This window comes from Vicugna pacos, chromosome 11 (assembly GCF_048564905.1).
Source record: "Vicugna pacos chromosome 11, VicPac4, whole genome shotgun sequence".
Taxonomy (NCBI): Eukaryota; Metazoa; Chordata; class Mammalia; order Artiodactyla; family Camelidae; genus Vicugna; species Vicugna pacos.
The window spans coordinates 13,915,017-13,936,827 of NC_132997.1; the positions used below are offsets into that span (position 1 = coordinate 13,915,017).

Genomic DNA, 21,811 nt, shown 5'->3' on the forward strand with positions numbered 1-21,811 from the left:
CACTGCAAGCAGCTCAGCCAATCCTCCTCCCTCATCCTGTATTGTTAGAGCAATGTGTCTAGGTTACTCTTATTTCAATTAATAGCACTTTAACTGCACATCTGATCATCTCCATCAGACCACATTACCTCCAAGTCACAGAAAATCATTCACTGACTGGAGCAGCACCAGGACATAACGGTGATGGATCAGGGAGTCCTACAGCATTCCAGCCTGCAGGCACAAACCCCACATGTGCCCTGGTGATGTCCAGAAAATAAAATGCATGGAAATATCTCACTGCTGGTACACGACATCTGACCTCAAATTGCCCGAAAATCATGCTGGCAAAGCACTACTCAACCTTCTCAGTACAAAAAAAAAAAAAAAAGCTAAGAAGGCAAATTTAGGCTCTTCCATTGAAAACCAGCAGCCACCACTGCCAGTATTTCAGCTGGAATGCTCCTGACTTTGAAAACCACTGCGCAGTTACTTTTCAAGCGTGAAACTGATATATATATACCACGTAGATGATATTGCAGTAGGATTTTTCTTTTCAAAATTTCCAGTTGCAACATTAGCACAAGAAAGTTTATGTTTAGGCTTTAAAAAAAATCAATTATCCTCCACTTTCTTAATTTTGAACTTATTATTATTTTATAAATGGAGCTATGGTGCGTATTTAAAACCTTTTGATTTCTGAAAACAAGACCTTTATGACCTCACTATTTCAGAGCAAACTTTAACGATTCTGAGAGGTGGGGCCTGGGGCGCTCACTAACAGCTCTTTAAATACTGGCAAGGATGTGCTATTAAGTAATGCAATGGCTCTAACTCCACATTAGCTCAGAAAGCAAAGAAACCACACCAAAGTCTTCCTTAAATATTTTTATATTCCTATTCTTTTGAATATTAAAGTTCTTAAAATATATGATGTTTTTTGAAAAAGACAACAGCTGTATTAATTTTCCTCTCACCAAGAAAGCAGTCTTTATCAGGAATAAAAACCCCTATGGAAATCAAAATGACAGGACGTTTCTAGCTAAGTGAACATCCAGATATGAACACAAACCTAAATCCTACCAGATCTCACTCGAAGGAGCTCAACAAAGGCCTGGGCAACCCGGGAGATTAGCTCTTTTGTTCCAAATGTTGGCTGAGCTAAGATCATCACACTAGGCATGGAAGGAGAGAAGAGGAATGTCCACCTGGCGGCCTCCATCCGTTTCCTTCCAGCCACAAGGTGCCTCTAGGGCAGCCCCGGTAACAAGCCCCACATAAGGAAAGCCGGCATCCACACTGCCCCTGCCGTCCCGAAGTAGCCCCGATGCCCATATCCCAGCCTGTGAATGGTCTTCTAATGATCCCCCAGTTGGTGGCACCCTCCCCCTCTTCCCCGCTACACACAGATACACAGAGCCATGACAGCCTTCCCAAAGCACAAATTTGATTACATCAATCCCACTTCAAACACTTCAGAGGCTCCCTGGTAGAGTTCTAGCCCCACCCCAGGCCCTGCTCGCCCAGTCTCATCTCAGGACATAGGTCCCCAGTGACCTCAGGAGCCCCCAGACCTGCTCCTACTTCCCACTTGCCTCCAGGCTCATTTTGACTGTTTCCCAAGGAAGCCTTCCCTCCCTCCAACCTCCACAATTTGTTCCTCTCTTCCTAAAACATTCTAGGCTAAGTCAACTTCTGACAATGCTAAGTTCTCAAGAAGCAAATACATTTTGCTTACTAATGTGGCTACACTCTGTCTCCCCTAGACTCACTGAAGTGCACGTGTTATGAATAAATGAATGACGGGTTGGGTCTCAAAGGGACTGACATACCTGCTCTCGCCCATCCCGACCCTTTTGTCTGTAGTATATCTGAAGCAAAACCAGAAGTACCTTTCCTTAGGGTCACTTGCTACTTCACTGCCTACTGTGTCAGTTCTAGTAAAACTCAACTTCTTCCAAAGCCCTACACCACGGACTCTCTCCAGTGTCCTCCCCAGCAGGGGCTCCCTCCACCCTGGACCGCACAGGGCACTCTCCCCAGGTCCCCACGCCAAAAGCCTCCAGGCCTCTACCCGGGCTGCACCTGCGACCTGAGCCACATTCTTGACTCCTTCTCCTGGCTGACTCTTACTCTGTCCTCACAACTGAATGTAGAGCCCATTTCTTCCAGGAAGTCCTCTCTGATAATGTCCTTTAGGTCTTGTCTGGCCTCTATCTATAGCAGCAGTACATGGTGACCAACTGGGTGTTTGCCCGCTCCTTTGAGTCCACGAACCCTTGGGGGCCACGTGGGAAGGAGTGAGAGATTACAAGACGGGTGGGGGAAGCAAAACGCAAAAATCACAGCCCAAGTCCCAAATTCAAGGATACATTCTCAGAAAAAACCATAAACTATTTCACACGGGTCCAATTTGGCTACTATTTTTGTGGCTTGGGGACAGCAAAAACTTGGTGTTCTAGTCCAAAACCCAGGTTACATGCAAAGAAATGTATATATTCATATCCAAAGGAAACCAGAGCTGCTCAACAACAGTTTGCAGTTAGAACTGAAAGGAAATTTGATAAAGGCAATCTCTCTCTCTCTCTTCTTCCTTTTCTAGCATCATATAATTTTAGAAGTATTTGCGTGACTAACAGATGGCTACAGCCCGTGATTCTGCACTGAAGTGTTCGGGGCTGAGGAAGCCCAGATTACATTCACTCTGTAAGTGCAATCACACCAACACACTGATAGGTGCCGTGAGTGGTGCAGCTGATGTTCCAAAGCAGGCAACATTATTCTGTAAGAGAACTCTAAATAGAAAGGAAGAAATGCAATGTCCTGTACTCAATTTCATTTGTAATATGGGCCATTAACTGATAGTATATCTTGACTAATGAAACCCAAAAATAAATTGTCAACGTCGATTTTCTTCATCTGACCGTTTTATGCTAACATCGGATATTAAACCCTCACTCCATACGGAAAGCTCAGGCCTATGCTGCAGCACAGTTACATCCCGTGGAAGAAAGCGGATCAAGGGAGAATTGGAGAGTTTCCCTTCAGAAGCTGCGAAGTGTGGTTTTGAACCTGTACATCATTTGCAACCACGACATCGACAAAGGAGTTAGACGTTACCTCTGTGGGGCGAAAATCACTGCGTGCTTCAGAACCATCAAACAACGCTGAGCTTTGTAAAACGGTCCAGAGGCGCTTAAATCATACTTTTCCTGAAAGGCTCCAAAACTGACCCACTTCACCATTCCAGGTATAACAGGGAAGTACTGGAAACAGTAGAGAGAACATGCCCTTGAAGTCTGACAAGGCCCTGCTTGAATCCTGCTACAGCATTTACTAGCCGCTAAATGGACCAATTCCTTAACCCCTCTGAGAAGGCTTCCCAAACCGCAAAAGGGGGCTGCCACCGCCCACCTGGGAGGCATGGATGTGAATGCAACACGCAAGTAGGGCGGCCGACTGGTACCTGACACGGGGCCTGGCTAGTTTCCCTCCGCTGCCCTTCTCCCCCTTTAAACTTGCACTGTTCCCCCGGTAATGATCAAGCCCCTGAAACAGACTACCCGTATCTTCTGTGTATCCCTGGATACATGCCTTACCCTTAGGAGGCCAGAAAAACAACTGCCTCCTCCCAAGTCACTAACAATGTTCTTAAGAGTCTGGGTATTTTTAACTCTATTTTTCAGGGAGACTATTCCAGAACTTTCCAAGCACCATTCTCCAGGTTGGCTCCCCTCCCAGTTCCCATCCCTTCTCACCTCAGATCCTCTGTCTAACTGCCTTCTGTTCATGGGAAAACGAGTCCGGTATGGTGGGGCTCCCAAGGCCTCCCTCCCTCCCTCACAGGTGATTGTGACAAACTTCTCCCCACTCCTCACTCCAACTCTAGCTTCTGAGGAGTCTATCCTCCCGGACCCTGCAGACTCTGCACCTTCCCAAGACGCACACTTGGCCATGACCCTCCCTTCAGATTTCTTCCTGGCTGGTCCTGCCCAGCCCCCGGCCCCTTAAGGATAACTGGCATTGCTTTGACAATGGCAAACGCCACTGACTGACACACCAAAGCTGCATGGTCTGGGCTTTCCTCCAATCCAGACACAGTCCTACCCCACCTCAGCCTCAGTCTGCAGCCCTCGAGATGATCTAATTCACATGCAAGGCTGTGAACAGCAGCTAAGAATGTATCTCTAGTACGGCTCCTTCACCTGAGCCCCAGGCTCATCGACCCGAGTGCCTCTTTGAAGTCCTAACTTGGATGACAAATGGCATCTTAAAAATGCCTCATGTCCACCATTTACTCTGGAATTCCATTCCTGGCAGGTATCTCCCAGACTCCCCATTTTAGTAACAGCCCCAGCACCCACCGAGGTGTCTGAGGTCACATTCAATTTCCACTGTTCCGTCCCCCCCAGCCCTGCCCTGGAATCAGTCCGTCAATAAGCCCATCTCAAGTGTAGTTCTGCATGGACCATGGCCGGAAACACACAAACTCACAGCATGGTGCACTAACAGTCCTCCGTAGGGTGCTCCCTGGAGGGGGAGGCATCTCCTGCCGCTGTTCACCTCAGAAGGCACTGGATTCTCACACAGGAGTCCCAGGAGGAGGGACTCAAGGTTCTCCCGTGGTCTGAGCTTTGAAGGGCCCAAGGTCTGGGGGAGCTCCTAATTAGCAGACACACTTGCCAATGAGCAGATGAGGATGAGGGAACCCATGCAAGGCTGTTATCACTTCAACTCATGGGCTCTCAGGGGCCACGGGAAAGGCCTGTGTCCAAGGTACAGCCCGGCCATCACAGATCCCAGCCTGCATTTGCCAACCCGGACAGCCTAGACTCCATCTACTTGTGACACTTACTTCTGTTCTGTTCCCCACCCAGAATGTGATGGACTCATTCAGATATTCTGGCCTGTCTCAAGCGAGACAAATTCAGTGAAAAATGAAGTGTCCACATTTGGACCAGAGCATGAAAGGAGAAACAAGGCCTCATGTTCAGCATGATGGTGGTGACCAAACAATTCCGCCAGGTGAGATGAACCAGGGTAGGGGTGAGAATCCAAGGTCCTAGGTCTGCCAAATCATCTTCTTTCACGGTTGTCTGGGGTGTTGGAGACTGACTAACACAAACTAACGACACGGCCGTCAGTGGTGGACGTCAGCTGCAACAGAAACGGATTCAGCTCTTTACTGCCAACATGGGTTAAAAGTAAAGGCCGAGGCAGGGAGGTCTGCACGGCTGCTGAGGCAAACCACAGACCCAGCTCTGAATGCCCACTGGCTGGAGCAGAGAGGAAGCTACGGCCCTTTTAGCAGTCCCTGTGTCCAACAGATCCAGGTGAGCCAGCTACTTAGGAGAAGGCCATGTTGTCCTGATACTCAGAAAAACCAGCCTCGTAAAGGGAACAAAATAGTGGCATGGATTTTAGACCCAATTCTGCCCCTTTATGAAGGCAAAGTAATGTAAATGGCACGGGGAAGTTGAATGTAAAAAAAAAAAAATTAAAGAACCAAACGGTGACCACTTCCTCCAACAGCGGCCCCTGCAGCTGTCACCTCCGTGGCGGCCACTTCCTCTCCAGTGACCGCCGGCCAGGAAGCGCCGTCACGCACGTCACACAGCGACAGCCAGGAACCGCGTGCCGAGCACGTTTGTGTAAAAGCAGGAATCGAGCAAAATGCTGCAGAATTAAACCTTACAAGTTTAAATACTCCATGAAAAGAATGCCTCAGCAGCCGCCTAAATCAAATCGCATCTTACTTCTACAAAACAATCAAACAAATTTAATAAGAGCGCATTTGTCACCAAATAAAAGGACGACCAAACATGTTCCTCAAAAGCAAGGATTTCAACAGGTATCAAACACCAGTGGGTGATGAGCTAACAAAGCAAATATTCCAAAAAATTAGAAAATTAAAAAATGACTAAGATAATAGATAGATCAAAACAGCTGTTAAGTTGTTGCTTTTTAAAGCGATGGAGACGCACGGAGGGCAATCTGGCTATTTCCAATGCAGGGTGTGCACAGCCCACATTTTCAGAAGCAACAACATGTTCACTGGGCAGTACAAGTGAAAAAGGAATAAAGAAAAAAGAAAAGAGGAACAAGAGAAAATTAGAAACACACAAGAACAAAAATGATTTTGACTGCATGTACAAGAATTTACGTGAGTGTGTGAGGTCAGGGACGTGGGGATGGTGAGACCCACCCTCACCTCCTGCTCCAGGGAAAGCAGGGGCCTGAGGGGAGCGGCGCTGCCAGGGGACCACAACGTATTCAGCGCCCCTAACCAAAATTCCACCTACAAGCGTCGAGGCAGCTTTTGAGCTACAAATTTTGGTCGCATTTCAGTCTGGACAGATTTACTCACTTCCACCAAGAGTAGCAGGAGAGAATGAGGCTCTGCTCCTGCACCAAAGCATTGTTTAAAAAATTAATGACTGTGGAATAGTAAAAGCAACAATGGAGTAGAAGTGACTGGAGGAGAATATGCTTGACCCTAGCTCACTGGCCGCGTTATCTCACTGACGTTCAGATGCTGGCTGAGCCCTTATGGTACCAGAACAGACAGACCCACAAGGAGGGAAGTTTAATGCGCTGAACCACTGTGGGCTAAGTACACATCCGGCTACTACGCTAAGTCCCAAGGGCAGACTTCAAAAGGCAAAAACAAGCTGGCATTTTCTGGTGGGTCTGCAGACTCAGAGACAAGCATTTGTTGAGCAAAAATGTCACCAGTGCCTCCTATGACAAAAGAAGTGGCACTGGCGTGGGGTCTGGGGCAGGGCTCCAGGCTTCCACTTCTCACTCATCAGTCTGTCCAGGGGGAGAAGAAGGTCCCTGCTTAGGTTTCGCTGATGAACCTACCTTGACTAATGTCTGGGGCCTCAGCAGGAGTTGACAGATGAGGTGAACGGAGCCAGACTCTGTGTAGCACGGTGCTGGCAGCTATGCCCTCAGCAGTGCCCAGGCTCCTAAACATGTCAGCTCATCTCCAAGTAGTAGATGGGGATTGCGGGCATGTAGATCACAGGGCCCTGTGAGGACAAGTACAGATCATGGCCACGACATGCCTCTCCTCTTCCTTAAGCCATAGAGGTATGTCCGGGGAGGAACAGAATATTCATCCAGAGCTTGCTAGGTGGGCTCTCGCAGGTGGGACTCGGGTCCCCCGTGCTTTTCACTCACAGGGCTGGTCTAGACATTCTATTTATCAATTCTCTAGCATCTTCTCCTCCAACTTACCAACAACCAGAAAGTAGGATCTGATCTTACGTAAGTTCAAGAATCACAGAGCACCTCCTCCAAAGCGGGCCTGGTAGCACATGCCAGGTCCTCTGACCGTCACCTGTGGGACCACCATGAGCCCTCTCCAGACTCAAGGACAGAGGCCGTAGGCTAGGGGGACACAGCTTCCCTCACTCACCCCAGAAAAGGGGGACCACGTCTCGGCAAAGGCATCTCACCCTCTTCTGCCCGAGGGACAGCACGATAGATACACAGGGAAACAGAGCAGAAGGTGGGGGGGAAGGCAGCCCAGAAGAGCTCGTCTGTACTTCCGAGGCAAAGTGGGGCCTTTGACTTAATCACAGGGACAAACTGAGAATGAACATTTCCCTGCTCTGTCCCAAACACCGTGATACGCCTTTCCCTGCATAAGGAGTTCATTCAGAAGTCCCTGGCGGTGTTTCTGATGTCCTAACATGGCATGGTGGCTGTCGGGCAGGAAGAGACTGCCTGAGCTGAAAAGGTGCTGGGCCTGGGAGGCAGGTGACAGCGGATCCAGCAGCAGCTAAACCAGCGCCTCGTTTTGCCTCTCGGGGTTCAGCATCTCATCTATAAGCAAAGGGATGAGACTGTCCCAGGACAGGCTGCCCAACAGAAATGAAATGAGAGCCATGTAAAGAAAGTTTCCCAGTTGCCACGTTTAAAATTTTAAACAAAGAAACAAACCAACAAACAAAAAACAAATACTAGAATGTGATTTTAAGAACAGATCTTACTTAATCTACTGTATGTTAAATACTATCATTTTGACATGTAATCAATATAGGAAGTAAAGGGATAGTTTATGTACTTTTACTAGACAAGCCTCAGCGTCTAATGTGCATTTGACCTACAGCACATCTCAGCTCAGTCCAGCCTCCTCCCCAGTGCTCCTAGCATCCGTGGCTTTGGCTACTTTCTTGGACAGCAACTCCAGGGTTCCCACCATGTTCCTGGCTGTAAAGCGGGAGTAAGGGTCCACACTAACCCTAAAAGGATCTCTCTGAAACAAAGGCGGATTCTCTTTGAAATATCTGTAAAGCGGCGGGCTGCACCTCCCCTCCCCTTGGCTACAAGACAGACTTCTTCCTTGCTGATCCCTTTCTGGATGTAGGGAAGCAATCCGGCACACAGCCAGGGTGGGCTGGCCTCCAGGTAAACTTACCTGCTCTCTGTGTTCAGTCTCATGAATTCCTCCTTCTCAAACGGGATGCAGAGGAGGGGGATCTTGTCCCCAGATATCTTGGGGCCACCATCCAGCCACTTGGACTTGAGCAAGATGAAGAGTGAGTCAGTGAAGTCCTCGATCCTCTTCTCCACCACCCTGCAGTCCTCTTAGTTTGAAGGCAACTTCGGTGCGCGGCTGCTCGGCTACCTCCCCATGCTGCACAAAGACAAAAGCTAAGAGTCATTGAACGAGGTGCCATACAGCCCCTCTGCACGTGCAGCTTCTCGAAGGCCTTGGCAGAGAGACAGTCGGTAATGGTGACAAGGCCCACGACCTTGCGGTGGGTCTGGAAGATGCTCCACCCATTGTCGGGCACATAGTGGTGCCTGTAGTGCATACAGTGTGTCCACTGTGAGCCGCATGGGCTGATATGGCTCACCAAGGTGAGTAGCTGATAGATGCAAAAGAAATTCTCCTCTGAGATGATCTCTATGGATTGGACCACAACGGGACGAGTCTGGTGGTCCTCAGCACACTGCACGTAGTCAGGGATGCTCATGTTGCAGGCCCTGCCGAGAGGGGAGAGGAGATCGAGGTACATAATCTGCTGTGTGCTACGGGCCCATCTGGGTTGCGGTGACCTGGTGTGTACCAGCCAGAAAGCAAGGGAAGCCAAAGCAAATCCAACGGTACAGTTTGTCCTCAGAGTCTGCACATGGCCACTGTAGCTCGGATCACATTACCCAGCTTTTGGCCTAGGCTTCCTGCCTCTGCAGAGAAGGGTCACTTCTTATTTTATATTTCCAAGCACCTAGCAAGGCCCTGATGCAAAGTCACTGCTCAAAAATGCTGAATAAAGAAATGAACAAAGGAAATGCTTTCCCCAACCCCCTTCAGCAGAATATAAAGAAAAGGACCACAGTAGTATCAAAAGATCTGGATTTCTATCCAATTTATTTGAACCCTTAAGCTTCATAATAATGGATAAGAAAACTTGCCTTGGGGAAGAGTGTACAGTTCAGTGGTAGAGCACATGCTTAGCATGTATGACGTCCTGGGTTCAAACCCCAGTACCTCATTTTAAAAATGAAACAAATAAATACACCTAATTACCCAGCTGAAAATGTATTTTTTAATTCAAAAGTCTAAAAGCACCTTGCAATTGACATAACATTGTAAACTTGACTATACTTCATTTAAAAAAAAATCTTTGCCTTAGAAGAATATATCTGGATTACAGATGTGTTCAAATGTAAAATGCCTAGGGTACCACCTGCATAAAAGGAGGTGACTGTTCAAATGTTCTATCCCTCCTTTATGAGCTATACTTCCTTTGGGTGGGTTATAAACTCACAGAGCTAATTTTCTCAGATTAAAAATATTAATATTACCTGATTCTCAATACTGCTGAAGAATCAGATAACCCTAAGAAAGCATCTGACCCACAGAGATTACTCAATAAATGTTTGTTGAATGAATGAATAAACATTCAAAGTGAACGCTGCTCCCTGCCACAAGCCATCATAATGGTACTGCCTGGAAATCCCAAGCCCATGTTCACCCGACTCTGCACTAACAATGTGGGTGACCTGGGCAGGCCTGTGTGCTTCTCTAAGCCCCAGTTTAATCATGAATAGAAATAACGGCAATAACACAAACCTCAAATTGTTAGTGAGTCAGTAATTAATTGTACCCCAACACTGCAAGATGGAACCATTAAGAAAACTGGGCAAAGTGTCCACATGCCCTCTCCATATAATCTCTTACTACCACATGGGAATCTACATTACATCTCAAAATAAGAAGTCTAATATTTTAAAGAGGTCATTGAGGTTAGGTGAGCTCACTGTCTCAAATAAGGAACACACAGTACAAATAGGACAATGCCCAGCCCATGAGATACACTCAGTTAACATTCCCACTGAACCCGCTAGTCTCTCCAACTTCAGAGCAAGAGGATGGGTCCTCGTGGCAACAGGCCGCAGCACCTGAAGCTAACAAAGCTAATGGTGTCCACTTCCAAGAGCCCCTGTCACCACCCTTGTTCTAATTTTCTATTTGTAATTTTTTTCTTTTCATTAAATTGAAACTCCCAATTGCATAGAATTCTTACCAGATATCATGATGGCAGCCCTTCAAAACCTGACCACAGAGATCATGATGGCAGCCCTTCTTGGTGAAACAATAAAATGAAGAGCCATTTCCACAAGACCTCTGTGTAAATCTACTAGGGAACTTCATCCTGGACTGAGGAAGAGGACTGGGGAGTAGCGGGTAAACTGGGGCATGGAGAAATAGGGGCCACCTGTCCCACGATGGACTTTAGACTCACCCTCACCCTCCAGGAACTTCAAAATACACACAGACAGAGTGCTATGGACAAGAAGTTTTTTTTAAACAAATCCCTGAATCCCTAGCAGATCTTGTTTCTACCGAGACACAAATGTCTTATGTGTATAATGTTTCACAGAAGCCTTAAAATATTATCACCCCAACTTGACCCATCAAGAAACTGAGGTAGAAAAGTTTATCACATTCTACAAGATTAGAGAGAGGCCACATCAGACACCGTATTTAAATCCAAGTCCCTGCTCGAGTGCTCACACTAGAAAGTGTCACATACTGCCCCTTTCCTGCCCTCTCCCTGCAATAAATCCCTGAAGAGTCTTTTCTGTGTCACCTGGAATCAAACTCACATCAATTTTTCACAAAGAGCTATGTAACTCCTTAGAGGATTTATCAAAATCTAAAGGGTTGGGTTGATAGGAGAAATTTGCATTTTCTGTTTCTCAAAGGAAACATGGCTTTAAAAGAAACTGAAAAGTACTTATCTAGTCTAAGCCCTCATTGTGCACAGGAAGAAACGGAGGCTCAGAGGAGAAGAGGAAAGGGCGTTATTAACAAATATTGCCTCAGCGCGGCACCAAGCCAGCCCTGGGCACTTCTAGGGGAGGATCTGGAAGGCCCAGGAGAATGAGTGTTAGAAAATAGAAAGAGAAGAAGCATATAAGGCCCCGTCTCTACACCACCATACCATGAATTTCCACCAATTACCCAGTATGGGTGCAGCCAATATTAAGGTTGTCTAAACAGGTTATTGAAACCTGGAATTCTCAACTATAGTGGAAATTCCAGCATTTACTGTGCTTTTTTCCCAGTCCAACCATCAATTCTGTGGACACTCTGTACCCAGGGACTACACGAGGCCTGGAGTTCTCCCAATTACAGATCTCTATTACCACGTGTGCAAACCACATAAAGGCTACCAGAAGAAAAGCGCCCACCGATAAAATGGAATTACTGAAACCGAAAGCAGCCAAAGAACATATATTACTAGGAAAAACGGTGCTCCTAGAAATGGACTCATGGACATAGACAGCAAACTGTGTTTAGCAGGCAGGAAAGGGGGGATTAACAGATACAAATTAGTAAATATAAAATAAATGACAAGGACCTGCTATATAACACAGGGAAATATATTCAATTTCTTGTAATGAGTTATACTAAAAACAATCTAAAACATATGTATATACATATGCATATGTTTATAACTGAATCTCTGCTGTACACCTGAAACTAACATTGTAAATTGACTACACTTAAATAAAAAATAATTTAAAAAAATAAGTAAAAGTAAAAGCAACGCCATTAAGAAAAAGTAAAAGAATACTCTAATCCCCTTAGCTGTAGGTGGTGGAGAATTCTGGTTGCAAGCACCAAGTCCACTGGATCACTCCAGCACTGGCTGTCACTCTTTCTGACCATCAGAGAGTCACTTGCTTCACTGAGGTTACTTTTCTCTTCTGTGAAAGGCTACAGCTGCAACTAACGATGTATAGAATCTCATCATTCACAAGCCCAACAAGTAGTGAGGACTTCCCATGGGCCCGGCTCTGGACAGAGGAAAAGATAGGGTCCGAGATATATTCATGGGTAGAAGAAGTTTATGCCTTAAAGACATTAATTCTTCCTGTTTTGATAGACAGATTCATTGCAATTCTGATTAGAATTCCTACCAGATTTTTCTTGGAATGTAACAAGTGAATTTATGGTCAAGAATAGCCAAGAAATTTCTTTAGAACCACCACTGGGGAGGGGTGGATAGGTCATTAATTTCCACTGCTCTTTCTGAAGGGATAAAAACGTTCTGGAATAATAATGGTTGCACCACTGTGAATATGCTAAAAGCTGCTGAATTGTACCATTTAAATGGATGGAATTCATGGTGTGTGAACTATATCACAATAACACTGTTACATGAAGAAATATTTCTTGACAATTATTTTTCTGTTTATACCACTAGTCTATCACACAATTTAAGAAAAACAAAAAACCCAAACAAACCAAACAGTGCCAGGAGCTCTTTAGGACTGCAATATCCCTGGGTCTCCAAGGCCTCTGGTGGTGCTGTTCCTCTTAACACACACTAGCTGGGCTGGGCTAGTTAGGGACTGTAACTATCTTTTTAAAATCGAGGATCACTCCTTTCACCCTGGGAGAGGGAAGGAAGGAGGATGTCACAGCCTCATGCCTTCAGCTCATTTTTAACAGAACCAAGCCCTGCTTTCACCACTGTAATCACTCTCACTATAAAAACACGTGACATCAACAAGCACAGCCATGATAACACCTGAAAGTGTTCAAGGTACTTACCTGCAGCAGAAAAACTGAGGGAGGAGACAGAAGCTCGCTCAGCACTGAGACTCCCTTTTCCCGACTCCAACTGGAGAAGCAGGGCGTTACAGCCTGAGGCTCTCAGCCCAGGGAGCAGTGCCCGCGCCACTGAGCTGGTCCTCCGGGAGCCGGAAAGGGAGAGGAGGGCTGCCCCGGGGGGGAGGGAAAGGGGAGGGACGGGGGCTGCAGCCCTGCTCGGAGGCCAGCCCCAGCCCCAGCCCCAGCCCCCCGCCCCGTCCGAGTCCGCAGTCCCCGCCCGCCCGGACACAGCCCTCCCAGGGGCGTGAACGGGCCGGCGGCCAAGGAGAGGAAGCCAGGGAGGAGAGGACTCGCGGGCGGGAGAGGGGAAGGGGACGCCAGCCGCGGACTGAGGGGATCCCGGCTGGGTGAGAGGTGGCAGGTGCACACCTGGCCCTTGGCAGCTGTGGCCGGGGCGCCGGGGCAGGTGGCGCGGGTAGAGGGGTCTGGCCTGAGCAATTCATCTGAACACGGGCTGACTGGCGCCCTTGGGGACTGTGACAGGCGGACCGCCCTCCCGCAACCGCCTGAGCACTTTTCCGGGAGCCCCCCACCTTGCACTTCCACAGCCAGAGGCCCCGGCCCCAGACAGGAACCAAAGGCCTACCGGGCGACAGAGTTGAGAAAACTTTGGGCCCGATCCCCGGCTAGGATATGGAGCTTCCAACCAGCGGACCACTTGGCACTGACTGCGCATGCGCAGGAGGGCCAGCGATCCTCTCTGGGTTCTGTGAGAGAAGGTGGGACAGGGAGGGAGGGAGAAGATGGGAGCGGGTGGAGAGGACGGGAAAATTGGAGAGATACAGATGGACACGATGAGCAGAGAGTAGGGAGGGATCTGGAGAGGGGAGGGTCTTAGCGGAGTTGGAGAGAAAAAGCTTTACCTCTGGGGCACCCCTAGGCGGCAGACCTGCCTCTGTACCCTTCTGTAACCCTTCAAGTCCCGCAGCTCAAGTTTTACCTCCCTGATCCAGCCCTCCATCGGATGCTTCTGCAGAAACCCTATGGGGATCACACCCATTGCCCCCACGCGGACCTGGGTTTTCTCTTGCTCTGAGAACCAAGCACCCGCAGGTGTTGTCGCTCAGAACTACTTTGGGAAAGGTACATAATCCCCTTTTACACCCTGGGAAACAGGCAGGCAGGATCACTGCCTTAGCTCCACTATCCCAGGTGTTGGGCTGGCGGGGAGCGGGATGGTACAAGATCAGAGCCCCAGACAGAGCAGACTGCCTGAGTGTTGGTGCATAGTCCCCATCCCTCCTGGGTAAACCGTACCCAACCCTAGTGGAAACATCAAGGGCTCACAGTAGTTCCCTGGGTGTGGGAGAGCTGTCCTCATGTGAAGGAAAAGTCCAGCTGGGCTAACAAGCTAAGTCACAAATCTAAGTGTGATTAGTGTCGGTTTAATGATCTAAATTCTGCTGGGCTATCTCATATATCTGAAGTTTAGTGTCAGTTTATTGGGCTAACAACCTAACTCGTAATTCCAAGCTCAACAAGTGTCAGTAATGTGATCTACTACAAATTGATAAGCTCCAGTGTACTGATTCCTTGCTTTTTGTTCTTTGAGCCTTATTGGCTAATTCCCCCTTACTTGTAATTAAGCCTTTAAAACCTCATGTGCACGTCTTGGAGGTGCTCAGAACTTCGGAGCAGGAGCCCCTCTGAGCCCACCGGCATAATACTTCTGAGTACACCAACACCCCGATTGGTGCTTTTCTTGGCTGGCCTGTTTCCATAACACTCAGCTCCAGTGCCCAGCTTTCTAGGTAGATAGGAGTGTTACCAAGTCGAAATTCTTTCTCCTCAGTGCAGGACAGGACAATAAGTTGGGAGACCAGATGTTGGGGCATGGAATAGCAAGTTTCTGTAGACCTAGATGGCAAACTAATGTCCTGGAAAACCATCTCCCCAAGTCACAATTCAGGCTCCTTTCCTATGTGCTTGGTTGTTGCAAACTTCTTAGTGTAGGAATTCCTTCTTCTTAGAATCCTTTCTTCTTACAGCTATCTGCGTGGGTCAGATCCCTGCAATCCTCCAACAAAACAAAAGTTATTTTCTATTATGCAATTTGCTATCTTTTAATGAATGAAAAAGTGTTAAATATCCTTAAAGGTCAGAGCCTTCAGAATCGGATCTCCTGTTTATTTCAGGCTCTAGGCAACATTGTTTTACAAGCAAGATGAAGCCTAGGAGACAGAGCATAGGGTTAAATTCAAAGGAACAGATCTAATATGGAGTCAGACTTGTTCTGTTCTATTACCCGGCCAGAAGCCACTTGAGGATTTAAATCCCTTTAAGTTAAAAATAACTAAAATTTTAAAGGAATTTACATACATATGTGGGAATGTGCAAAGCATATCTGGAACAGCACCCAAAGGATAGCAAACAGTGGCATCTCCAGAGAGGGCTGAAAGAACAGATGATGAGGGAAAACTTCTTTCACTTGTGTATTTTTGTGCTGTGTTTGAGTTTTTTTTTTAACCATTTGCTTGTATTTCTTTTTCAGTTAAAAAAAATGTGTAATGGAACAAAGGAGTAACTAGCATAGCAAATACAGCAGCCATGGAATCACTAAGTCATCACTTTTGATTTAAGCCAGAAAGCATTTATTGACTCTCTCCAATGTGCAGTCGTGTTTTAAGAATTCTTTTAATATAATTATTATTATTAGCATTATTATTACTACTAATACTGTTACTACTATTAATATTACTATTATTACTATTATTTTATGGAATAATAACACGGTTTATCTCACCCCTGCCCATGGCTGGTGAAAAACCAACTGAGTTTTTCTTGAGTTGTTTTCCAAGGAGTAGAGATGAGTTTATAAACAGAACACATCTTCAGGGTAAAACAGGCAGAGTGCTTTTCCAGCAGGCCAGACAGCTATGAAGGGTTTTCAACAGAGGCGCCCAGAAGCTGAGAGAGAATGCCTCCAGGACACTACAAAAAGCTGCCCAAACTGCCTTCTCCATGGCACTACTGAAATAGGAAAGAACAAATCTGACTCCATATTTGATCTGTACCTTTGACTTTAACAAAGCCAAGTTAATATGCTCCGGTCTTTTCATGGGTTTGATGTCACAGAGGAGATGGACAGGTCAACAAGGAACCACTCTGCCGTGATTACAGAGCCGGAGAAAGGGATGGACTGCAAGATGTATGACGCAGCAGCAACTGTGCCCGTGCTTCTAGGCAGGTATCCAAAATCGCCTCGACAAGGTGTCAAACACTTGTGCCCACGTCCTCATCAACAGACATGTATTAAAGACAAATGGAAACATATAAAAGTCCAATACCCTTGCTGGGTACACCGTCCAAAGAAAAAAGTCTCAGTTTGACAACTGGCCATCTCGGTTCCCTGGGATTCATTCTTGAAGAACCTTAAAAACCACTCCTCTGTCTTCAAGAAGTGCTGCATATTTGTCCTATCTTTGGCTCAGGGATGGAGCACGTTCAAGTGAACTTTAATGTCTGCACAGATTTGACTGTCTTACTCCAGGTTCACTTGTCCATTCCAAAGAGGCCTGAGCTAAGTTCATCATCCGTAAGATCTATTCCCTCCAGGGACAGCTCATTGAGCCTGCAATTAAAAGCCAAGTGAACAAGACTGTCCTCAGCTAAAAAGTTCACCCACCCTTCACTGTTTCTTAATCTCCTCTCCTGACTAATTGCAACAGACTAACTCCTCCCTCACCAAGATAACCAACTATGTCATTTTATCTCCCCAAAAAGAAAGTGAGGTCCATAAAAGAAGAGACAACTTCATAGTCACCTCTGAATTCGTAGCATATAGAAATGTCAATAAATAGAACTATGATTATGGCTTCTTTCCTTTAAAACCTTTCAGGTTATTTGAATGAGACCTTGGAAGAGAGGTGTTTGCTGTCCAGTATCTTGATCCACAAGACTCTGGAGGCCATTTTCGGAATGGCTGTTCACTGATTCATTCAAAACACAACTTATCAATCAAGGAGTAGCTGTGCTTTTCTGCCAGGAGTTTGTGGTCACTCTCATGCCAGAACAGCTTTAAACTATATCCTTATTTTGGATTTGTTATTTTTCCCCTCTTCCAACAAAATTGACTTTCCTTACTTTCTTGTCTTGAGGAATTTTTTTTTTCCTCTTTCACCCTTTAGTAAACCAAGATCCTCAGGATGGGCTTGGCCTATAATATGAACCCCCATCCAACTTCTAGTGTGAGAGGCCTGGGGCTCACATCCTGCCCTCCTGTCAAGGCAACTGAAAATCAGTTCAGGAGCGAACCAATACCCGAGGGATTCTAAGGCTCGCATATCTCCCAGAAACCCTGCTTTCTCGTTTTTCTTGGCTTCTGAGAATTTCCCCTCACTTTCTTGACAATTAGTTGTGCAGCTTGAAAGATGAGGAAGGAAGGTTTTATTTCTTAACCAGCATTTTAAGGAACTTGTGTAATGAAACTTTTCACGAGTTTCTAGAACCCTCCATTGCCGAGATAGAAAACACACTAGACATTTTCTAAATTTAGCTCTCATGTGCATTTTTTCTTTGCTTTTGTTTTCTTAACTGTTAACAGACATTTTTTAATTAAAAAAATATAAGGCCCCAAAAAGGATAGAACACTGAAGGGGCAAACAAAATTAAAGGGCAAAGACAGAAAAATGATAACTACTCTACAAATTTAATATAATACATACACTATGTATCAGATCAGCACTTCTCAGTAACAGCTTATTGAAACATGACCATGAGGTAAAATTACTCTCCTGTCAGGACATGGCCAACAGAAAATACAATTAAACCAACAAACTAATATTCTAAGTCTGGCAAAGTACAGAAGGCTACAAGCTAAATGTGTCTTCTTCTGGAAAAGAGGGAGACACACCAGCTCTTTTCTGTGGAGCCTGAGCCCACGGGAGGACGGTGAAGTGAGCTCTGTAAGTACCCAATTAGCAAACTGAGTGATGAATAAATAGACGTGAGCTTTGATGACAGAGCTGATACTAATATTCATTTGTCCTGTAAAGTATGACTTCCGTTCAGTGATCAATACTTCGGCATCCTCAGGAGTTGACTTTATGGGAAAATGCACAGCCTGGGCCCAGACCTCCTCTTTCAGCTCGTGACACTGCACGTAGATGTCACAAGGACACCTCCAACTCCACCTGCAAAGAGCTGACTTCATGGTGCTCCTCCCATAGCCGTCCTGCCCAGGGCCTCTGGTCGGGGGGTAAGGTCTCCATGCCTCTCCCAACTCAGGCCCATCACTCACAGATGTGAATGGACCCCTCCTTCAGGGCCCAGATATCCTCAGTCACCGAATCCCACCACCCACACCTGAGCTACCAGATACTCACTGACACTCACTCAGCCCTGACTCTGTGCTGGGGACCACGCTGCACACTGCAAACGTTATCTCACTGGATCTCCACAACAGTCCTGGGAATTGGGTACATCACTGCTTCAATTGACTAGATAAATTGTTTCACTTCCTTGCGTGCGTCATTCAAACTGACACGGCTACTGAGCCACAAGCCTGGGCCTGAAAACAACTTGAAACTTGAACACTGCTACACCTCGCAGCCACCCTACTCTGACTCATCACATCACCTCCTGCCAAGCCTTCTAAATGTTTCTAAGCATTCTACAAGACAAAAGTGAACTACGAGATCACCCCACTCTCCTACTTAAAATCTGTCAATGATGGTCCACTGCCTTTAGGAGAAAGCCCCACCGGGCTTGAGCACAGCCTAAGGCCCCAGCATCCGCGTTCCCTGCGCGGCCGCGCCGCCTCACCCACTACGCAGCTCTACACGTGCCTTGTCTAGGACAGGGATGCTGACTCCGCACAACCCAGGGCTTGTCTCACTAGAACAATGATCATTTTCTTCAGTGTTCATCTTCTTCTTTGCTGACCCTCAGAAAAATGTTTTCTCATGATGAATCAATATCTTTTTCCTTATAACTTCCCATCAGTGATAATGAGCTCCCCCCAAAAGAGAGACCTAATTGTCAGTCTCCTTATCTGTAAAGTGAGAATAACAAGGAAATATGTGAGGTTTTATGAGAAATAATATTCATGTGAAGCTGAGGGACAATTCCATCATACAATAAGCACTCAATATGTGCTTAATTAATATTAATAAGAATATATTGCATTCCAGCAACCTTCAATCAATGTTTTATGACATTGTCCAACAGACTACTGACAAACTGTTGGACGATCCCCTTTGAACAGATCAGCACAAGCGTACTGGGAGAGGTAAGCGCTGACTCCAGTTGCAGCTGCAGCCACCCAGCACTACGGGGCAGGGGCAGTTTGCTCAAGCTCTTACATGTTGCTTGAGCATTTAGTTGTCATTATTGATTAAAGACAGGTGTTCTTTAGTCAAAGCTCCTGAAACTTAAATCTTCAATGATTGATGCAAATTAGGTTTCAAGATCAATACTCTCACTAGAAATTATTTGAAAATCATAGTCTTAGCTACTCCGCACATCAATAGGGCATGTTCTTAATATATCTGACTAAATACACCGAAAGGGTTGTTTAAAAGAAATTACGATGAAGCCATTCTGAATAAGCTCCAGTATCATCTGCACAAAGCCCCACCCAAGGGTCTCATTTCACATTTCCACATAGGTGTTCAGGTAGCTTAACTTGGGTCTTGGTTTCTTATAACACGGGGCGGGGAATAGTTGTGGATAGATTTATGTAGCAAATATATACCTAGGGTATTTGCTGTTAAGGACTTCTAGAAATAAGAAGATTGATATATAGTCCCACCCATAAGAAACTCAGCATTTCCAATTACAGCAGCATTAAAAATAAAATGAGAGATACATTTAACAAAAATTTACAAGATTTGTACATTGAAATATTTGAAGTATCACCAAAATAAATTTTAAAAGATCTACATATATGGAAGACATCCCATTTTCATGGAATGATAGACAATATTATTAAAAATGTTAAGACTCCTCAAAATGATCTACATATACAGTGGAATCCCTAGCAAAATTCCAGCTGACTTCTTTGCAAAAATTGAAAAACTGATCCCAAAATTCATATGGACGTGCAAGGGGCCCAGGATAGCCAAAACAACCTTGCAAAAGAAGAGTAAAGTTGGGGGACTCACTTTGAAGGGTACTAAAATTCTATAGTAATATGTCAGTATGATACTGGCATAAGTTTGGATAAATAAATCTATGAGACACAATAAAAACCCAGGGGGAAAAACTTACACTTACAGACAGTTTTCCACTAGGGGGCCAAAAACACCCCATTGAAAGAATAGTCTATTCAATAAATGGTGCAGGGACAGCTGGGTATCTGCAGGCAAAAGAATCAATCTGGAATCTGAACGCCCATATTTTATATAACAAATAAAAATTAAAACAAAATAGATCACAGACAGAAATGTAAAAATTAAACCTATAAACTTTCTAAAAGAAGACACAGTATAAATCTTTGTGGTCCTAGGTTAGGCTTTGGTTTCCTGGATACAATACCGAGAGCACAATTGATAGAAGAAAAAAGCAGATAAACTGGACTTCATCAAAATTAAAACCTTTTTCTTACAAAGGATATCATCAAGAAAGTGAAATGACGGGGGAAAAGGGTGTCTCAAGTCAGAGAGTGCGTGCTTAGCAAGAAAAATAAAATAAATCATTACATCTAACTACATCCCCTGTAAAGAAATTGTTTTAATGTTTAAAAAATTATAGTGAAAGACAATGTGCAGAATGGAAGAAAAATTTTGCAAAGCATGTATCTAATAAGAGAGTAGCATCCAGGATATATAATGAATGCTTACAACTGAACAATACAATAAAATAGACCCAATTTTTAAATTTACCACGAATTTAGATACATATACAAATGGCCAATAAGCATATGAAAAGATGCTCAGCATCACTAGCCAAATCAAAATCAAAATGAGATCTCATTTTACACCCACTAGGATGGTTATTACCAAATCATGGACAATAACAAATTCAGGAGGCAGAGAAACCTCATATGCGGCCAGGGGAAAGGGACAATGGTGCAGCTTCTTTGGAGAAGTCTGGTATTTCCTCAAAAGCTTAGAGTTATATGGCTCAGCAATTCCACTCCTACATAAAGAGTCATCCTTCAGTATCCTTGGGGGGTTGGTTTCAGGAACCCCACACCCTGGATACCATAATCCAAGGATGTTCGAGTCCCTTTACAATCAGCCATCTGGATCCATGTAGTGGAAACTACAGATATGGAGGGCCAATTGTACAGCCAAAAGAATGAAAACATATTCTCATAAAAAATTTCACATCAATATTCATAGCAGTATCATTCAGAGTAGCCAAAAGTTACTAACAATATCCATCCATCAATGAACGGATAAACAAATTTACCAAGAATAGGCCCACAAACTTTTGGTCATTGAAACTTTGACAAAGGAGGTGAGAACATACAATGGAGTAAAGACAGCCTCTTCAGCAAATGGTGTAGGGAAAACTGCACAGCTGCATGTAAATCATTGAAGTTAGACTACTCCCTCACAGCATACATAAAAATGAATTCAAAATGTGTTAAAGAATTAAACATGTAGACAAGACACTATAAACCTCTTAGAAACAACCATAGGCAAAACATCTGACATACATCTCAGCAATGTTTTCCTAGAGCAGTCTACTCAAGCAATAGAAAAACAACCAAAAATATACAAGAGGGATCGAATTAAACTT

At 45.3% G+C, this 21,811-nt stretch overlaps 1 protein-coding gene across 2 annotated transcripts in view; it reads right to left on the bottom strand.

Moving 5' to 3' along the window:
- LOC140699647 (trafficking protein particle complex subunit 9-like) overlaps positions 1-21,811 on the bottom strand; it is a 205,788-nt gene that overhangs the window by 125,164 nt on the left and 58,813 nt on the right. Inside the window, exon 2 of one of the 2 annotated variants that reach the window (XM_072972263.1) lies at positions 8,408-8,626. In XM_072972263.1, coding sequence (XP_072828364.1) covers positions 8,408-8,430 — 23 coding nt within the window. In that variant the 5' untranslated portion in view covers positions 8,431-8,626. Of the gene's footprint in view, positions 1-6,843; positions 6,987-8,407; positions 8,627-21,811 lie in introns of those variants that run through there. The other variant, XM_072972264.1, reaches the window with a different exon arrangement.